Source organism: Elephantulus edwardii, unplaced genomic scaffold, assembly GCF_000299155.1.
Source record: "Elephantulus edwardii isolate Elephantulus edwardi_28Jun2011 unplaced genomic scaffold, EleEdw1.0 scaffold00059, whole genome shotgun sequence".
Lineage (NCBI taxonomy): Eukaryota > Metazoa > Chordata > Mammalia > Macroscelidea > Macroscelididae > Elephantulus > Elephantulus edwardii.
Window position 1 is genome coordinate 5,029,913 of NW_006399809.1, and position 7,397 is coordinate 5,037,309.

The 7,397-nt window shown below is 38.7% G+C and overlaps 1 protein-coding gene across 2 annotated transcripts in view; it reads right to left on the minus strand.

Moving 5' to 3' along the window:
- The window catches only part of POU6F2 (POU class 6 homeobox 2), a 697,309-nt gene that overhangs the window by 76,954 nt on the left and 612,958 nt on the right, over positions 1-7,397 (minus strand). For both annotated transcript variants that reach the window (XM_006887582.1, XM_006887581.1), the window contains exon 5: positions 2,469-2,615. In XM_006887582.1, the coding sequence (XP_006887644.1) occupies positions 2,469-2,615 (147 nt within the window). The remainder of the gene's footprint in view (positions 1-2,468; positions 2,616-7,397) is intronic.

Sequence of the window (7,397 nt, forward strand, 5' to 3'; positions counted from 1 at the left end):
TTCTGCTGAAAGCATCCCTGATAATATGATATGATTGGATGACTAAAATCCCAATGTTTTTTCTGTTGTTAGGTGCTCATGACACATAGTGACCCCAGATGCTCCCTTGGGCTTTCTAGGTTGAGATGTTCAAGAAGCACATTGGCGGGTCATTCTCCTGCAGAGTGGCTGAGCACATTCAACCAACCTTTTGACCAGCAACAGAGCTCTTTTTTCTTAATTTATTATTAATTTCCATGAAAATTTACAGAGACTTTGGATTTCCATTCATTCATTGTTGCACTTTTCTCCCCTCCCAACCCTCCTCCCTAGTATACTTCTGTCTCAGAAAAGTAAAAGAAAAATTCTTTCATTGTTTTACAATCCCTCCCTCTAGGTACACTCCACTATGCAGACTTCGCTCTGGACTCCTGTCATGACAAAAATGCCTAATCGCATATCCCTTTTAAACAGTTTTCTCCTTCATCTGTTTCAATGACGTATACATTATTGAACCCATCTTTCTCAGTCTCCCTCCAACCCCGAGGTCAGTCCTGTTTTACAATAGTGGCACCATGCAGTATTTGTCCTTTTGTGACTGAGATACTTCACTCAGCATAATGAGCAACAGAGATCTTACTGTCATTGCTCTTACTAGTGTTGCTTGCTAAAGCCAACTAAATCCATTACTATTTAGAAAGTCAATTCCAACTCACAGCAACTGTGTAAAACACAACAGCAGGGTTTCCAATGCTATAAATCTTTATGGAAGCTGACTACCTCATTTTTCTTTTGAGGACAGGCTGGTGGGTTTGAATCATTAGCCTTTTGATTAACAGCAAATATCCTGATCACAGTGCTGCTAGACCTCTTGCTTAAAGTCCTAATAATCCCGGCTAGCTAATGAAATGCTCTCCATTATAAGTATTCAAGTGGTGGCATGGTGGCACACAGTGGTGTGTTTCACAGGGATGATGGCACAGAAAAATCCAAGGGAAATTCCAATCAGTGACCATGGTTTCTATATTCAATTCAGTACAGTCTCAAAGTTCAGTGGCCTGGCAGCAGTAAGGCAAGGAATTCTTTTTCTGGGCCACCACTTGGATGCTGTTTTCTGGACCAGTCTGATCTCACTATGAGTTATAGGTGTATAACTAACTTTTCCTCTACGCCAATACCCCTTCCCTCCAGAAATCTTAATAGGCTTTTGAGAGCCTCCATTTAGAGCTAGGCTGCATAAAATGATCTTTTGATGAAAAGGGATTGGAACAAGGGTTAAAGCAGACATTGAAAGGTTACTGTAGAGGGCACAGTGTTCATACAACCCTCCTTTAATATGTGTGGTGTGCGCCTGTGATAAGATGATTCATTACATTGGGCCTCTCTTTGACAAGCTCCATCGTTCAGCCCTCGGGGCTCTGACGGGACAATCCTGCACCTGCCCAGGAAATATAACAAGGTCAGCTTTCCCCCCCCAGGACGTAGGTGGAGATAGTTTAGCTTTTAATGCATCTTTGTTTACCTTTATGTAAAATGTAGCAATTCTCTTTCTCCACAAAGCAATGCAAGCTGGGAGCATGTAAACACACTGCTGGGAAAATAACCCCTGCAGGAGAAAGCACCTCTCTCAGTTCATCACTTCAAGCTGCAAAATTTGAGAACAAAATGCCCTAACTGGGAAGCTGAGCTGTGCACCTGGGATCCAAAGGAGGGTCCTTCTGACAGCATCTTTGCATGCTTGTTGACTTTGCAAAGAGCTTTTAGATTTACTAGTTTGTTGAAGAGGTTTATTCCTTCATCTGAAGTTTCCTGAGTGGCAGAGTGACCCTGATGTAGGCACATGAGCAGTGTAAGGGGGACATGCAACACTGCCCACGTGATGAGGGATGTTTCCAACAAATGGAAGCAGACCTACATGCATACAAGACACTGAACACAGCCAGCTTCTGTGAGAGTAAGTCGGGGACCCAGGAGGAATGAAAGGCACATCTACAGTTGGATTCATTCTGACACATCCTTTTCCTTTGCTGGGCTTTATTCAGACATTCAGCAACTGGCTTTTCAAAGGTGAATTCAGAAGGTTTAGAATGATCAGAGAGGGAAATTTACCACCAGTTTTCTCAACCCAAGTTGGAATTTTTTTTTTTAAAAACACTGCCATTTTATTTTTTCAAATTAAATTCTTTTACAAAGGGAACGCCCAGAAAGAAAAAAATGACTTCTTCAATTAAGGTAAAAATATGGGTCAACAAAAGTGGAAAGGACAACAAAATAAAACAGTTACATTCTAGGGAAAGGGAAAAAAAATCTTGCCTCTAAAATATAGAAACATCTCCCAACCCATCTCCTATTCTTGACATTGCTACTAAATATTATTTATTTGCCTCAAAAGGATGTGGTTACATATCACTGTCATGCAAAAGAAATTCATTCCTTTTCCAAGTTCAATCTGCCATAAAAATTCACTCTTGTTTCCATCTCCCACTCACCTGTCCTTGCGCATTAGTAACTAGTTGACCTGTGACCCCCTGAAGGCTGGAGAGGGCATTGCCAAAGGCCTGTGAGCTTGCTATGGAGCCCATGGCTGCTGCTGCCGCAGCCGCTGCAGCCTGACTTGCTAGTGGATTATTAACCAGCTGCAAAGAGAGAAAAGATCAGGGTGAAAACCACTAAGAAGCACAGGGACACAATATCCACCCGGGGGAGGTCCATCTCCCCCCAATTCTCTCATGCAAGGGGCTAGGAACCCATGGGAGGAGCCAGGTCCATATTTCCTCTCAAGGCTGGGGCTTGTGGAGAACGGGAGCAAGGGTAGAAGGAAACAATTTCTCCTCAATGCAAGGGTTGCTCTAATGAGTCTGGGCAGAAGGAGTGGATTTGACATTAAGGTCTGAGGTAGCTGTTCTGTTAAGGTCTTTTCAGGTTGAGGGAGGATACCAGAAAAGGCCCTGAATCCCAAATAAAACTGAGAAAATATCTACTTGACTGAAGGTAACCAGACAGAGTGTGGGATTAAAACAGGATGGAAGTGGTAGAAAGAGTGAAATAAATTTTAATTCATCCTGAGAATGAATTTATCATTTCCTTTTGTGAATTGCAATTTCTCTTAGGGTCCTCGAATAAGGCAGTAGATAGATTCATTTCCTTTGTGGGAAGAAGGAAATAAAGTAGAAATCTCTAGTCTCATCTCTCAGGGGATGAGTTAGGGTTGGAATATATTTTTGTTTGGTTTTTTTAGGGCTCCCTCTGGCCATGGGATTCAAGACCATCATGGGATTTAAGGTCAAGAAGAATAGTGAATGGTCAGGTTGACACCTGCTTGCACTTCAGCTCATCTCTGGCCTTCCTGCGGCTTCTTTTTCTGGGACAAGAGTGAAACAAGGAGCAGATTTTTGACAAGAGAGAGAGAAGAGGGGAGAGGGATCTGCTTAGGGAGAACGTTATGGCTGCCAAAAACCTACTTTTCCATGCAGACCAATTCAATATTCTTTATCCTGCCAATTTTCCACGCCACAGGTTTTCAGGTCTTCTGACCATGAGGCAGAAGTGTGGCTCCAACTAAAATCTGCATTTAGGTTAATGACTAAATATAAATTCAAGACACATTTAAACTATTTTCACAGTATTGGTTTTGATACATGAATTTCATTTGTATTTAGTCTAGGGTGTTATCCCTCCCTCCCCCACCCCCATATAGTTTCTCTCAAGTACAACTATTGTGCATAATAATTCATTTCCATGAAATTCCTGTATTTTAGCAGAAACCTGCCAAGACTAAGACTTGCTGGGAAAAAATTAATGCCATACCTAATTGAAGTCCTGAAATCTTCTAAAACTACTGCTTTTTAACTTTTACTTTTCCAATTCTGCATCAGTCTCCGTTATTTTTCTTTCTTCCTCCTTTCGTATCATATAATATCATATCATGTCATATCATATCATATCACTTAATTCTTTTGAAAATTTGTCTAGAGCACATATCGTCTGATGAGGAAGGAAATAATTATTCAGAGGACTATAAGAAGAGTGAGGATTAAATAATTCTTTTTTCATTTATGTGATATGCTTATCTATTGGTTTATTAATTCATAGCCAAATGCCACCTGACTAATTCTGTAGTAATTTCATCGACCTAGTGAATTTTAGACATGAAAATCCATTTTAAACTCATTATGTGTGTTTGCCTTTAGTTCTTTTCTAAAAGAAAAAAAACCCTAATATTTTTTTAAGGAAAAAATTTTCCTTATTAGCCTAAAGAAAAACCCTGTCTTATCCCAGATTACCACCATAGGATGTAAATTGAGGTTTTCCTTGATTTTATTTTTCAGTATGTTTTTATATTGTATATGAAGTGAAGAATAAAATATATTGTTTTTGCTTGATCATCTAATGTGAGAAGAATTCATATTATGTTCTTATTTCCCTACTTCCAAAATGAGAGCACATGGAGATTTCTTTCTCAAAATATTAGTATCATATATCCATTCCTTTGGAATAAATCCTGATTTACAGAAACTCTGTAAGGCAGAGTAGAATGGCCTCAGAGGATTGCTGAAGCTGTAATTTTTATAGAAACAGCCACATCCTTCTTCATGGAGCAACCGGAGGCTTGAACTACTGACATTTTTGTTCAGCAGTCAAACTCTTTAGCCACTCTACTGTGCGGGCTCTTAATGATTAATATAGTTTCTACTGATTAATGCATTATTATCAGGTCGTCTCTTGATGCCTATGTTTACATTTCCTTGATGTGATATGAACTGAAAGAATAAAATTACTGAATTTTAAAGAGATCACAAGCCACAATTTTTAATCATCAAAGAAAGATTAAATTAGGTACAGTTTGGTTTTAGTGGTGAATATGCGATTTTGTCCAGAAGTTTTGATTGAACGTCTAAAAAAAATCAATGAATATAAAAAATGCTCTTTGAAGAAGATAGGGATTCATATTTAATGAAAAGCATTTAAAGAGAACATGCTTTTAGAAAATGGATCATCTAGGCCAATATAGGAAATTATAGAAATCCTTCCTGGCACAATACCATAGCATAGATTAAAAAGTTCCTGCAATTGGAACACTAATGTACTTGTTTAGCTAGAGTCCTATATAATTCAAAACAAAAACTCATTGCTGTTGAGTCAGAACCTACACAAGCTTCACGGAGTTCTCAAGGCTGTAAATTGCATGGGAGGAGACTGCCCATTTTTCTCCCTGGAAGGTGCTGGTGGATTTGAAGAAGCTCAGACTTTGGGTTAGTAGTGCAGTTCTCCATAGATTAAGTCACCAGAGTGCCTCTCCTTGCTCCACAAGAGTCCTATATTGCTGTTGTCAGACACTATCAGGTTAACTATGACTAATAGAAATTCTATGAACCTTATCCATCCTGCACCATTCTCACCATCTCTGATATGGTCCAGTTCATTGTTAGAGTAACCGTGTCAATCCATCTTTCTGGTGGTTTTCCTCTCTTTCTCTGACCCTACATCTTTCCCAACATCATGTCCTTTCTTCAAGTACAGGCCTCTCCTTTCAACATGCCCAAAATATGTGAGATGTTTCACAATCTTTGCCTCTAAGGAGAACCTTGGTTGCATTTCCTTCAATACAGACTTGTTTGTTCTTTAGGCAGGCCATGGGATTTTCAGTACTCTTCTTCAAAATCACAACTCAATTTCATTGATTCTTCTTTTGCCATCCTTATTAACTGTCCAACTTTCATAATCATAGGAAGTAATTGAAAAGATTACAGCTTGGATCAGGTGTACCTAAGATTTTAAATTGACAACCTTGCTCTTTAGCACTTTGAAGAGGTCCTTGGTGGTAGATTTCCCCAATGCATCATGTCTTTTGATTTCTTTACTGCTGTCACCTGTTGACTGTAGGTCCATGTAAAATTAAGTAATGGACAATGTCAAGCTCTCTCTATCTATTACGATGTTTCCTATTGGTCTAGTAGCATGGATTTTTGTTTTCTTGTTGCTGAGATGTAACTCATGTTGAAGGCTGCAAGTCATTGATCTTCTGCAGCAAATGTTCAAGTCCTCTTTCAGCAGGCAAGATTGTATCATCTACATATTACAAGTTTTTCTTGAATCTTCTTCCAATCTTGGTCCATATTCTTCTTCATATACTCCAGATTCTTGAATGATTTTCTCAGAATACTGATGGAATGGGTATAAAGAAAGCATACAATCCTGACACATAGTTTTTCTGATTTTAAACAATGCAGTGTTCTGTTTTGTTTGCACAACAGCTTTTTAATCTGGAACTCTCATTTTTTTCTTTAATGTTAGCTATAATTTATTATGATCCTCACAATCAAATGCTTTTCCACAATCAACAAGACATAAATAAGTAATTCTGGAATTCTCTGCTTTCAGCTAAAATCCATCTGACATCAGCAAAGGTATTCCTTGTGCTGTGGCTGCTTGTGAACACAGCTTGAATTTTGAGCATTTCCTTATTCATGTACTGTTCCATCTGTTTTAAAAGAATCTCCAGCAAGATCCTAACTGCATATGCTAATATTGGTATTGTTCTATAATCTCTACATTCTTTGAATCACCTTTTTTTGATAATAGAAACAAATATGAATCTCTTCCAGTCAGTCGGCCAGGTGGCTGCCTTCCGTATATTTGGCTGTGACTGTGACTGTGACTAGGCTTAGGCTTGTATCTGTTTCCTGAAACATCTCATTTGGCATTCCATCACTTTCTGGGTGGCATTTTTCTTTTTTAGCAATGTCTTCAGTGTAGCTTGGACTTTTCTTTCAGTGCTATTGTTTCTTTATCAGTAGCTACTTCCTGAAATGGTATAATGTTAGCCAATTCTTTCTGATACAGTTACAGTGTATTACTTCAATATTCCTTTGATATTTTTTATATCATTCAAGAATTGCCCACAGAATCCTTTAACAACAAAACAGGGAGCTTTTCCTTTTACCTTCCAAAGAGAAGATTGAATTGGGAGGGAGGAGTGGGCAGGTAGAAAAGTGCAACAATGAATGACTGGAAATCCAAAGTCTCTGTAAACTTCTATTATAATTAATAACAAAAATTTAAAAGAAACCAAACAAAACCCAGGAAACTTGAATTTGTCTTTCAGTTCTTTGACCATGAGAAATGTTGGCCTATTGGGTAAGGATTTAAACAAAGGCAGGTGGCTCAAATTGACCAGTGGCTCCCTGGGAGAAAGATGAACAATCTTCTTCTGAGGGATTTATGTTATATATATTTGCTATAAATTCAGGCATTGTGTTCAGGATAAATTCTCATTTAAAATATAAGCTAAGAGAGCTCTGGTGGCCTAGTGGCAAGAAACTGCACTGCAATCCCAGAGGTATGCTGTTTGAATCCACCAGATGCTCTGCTGGAGAAGGAGGGGCAATCCCTCCTGTATCAGTCAGATTCAATTTGAC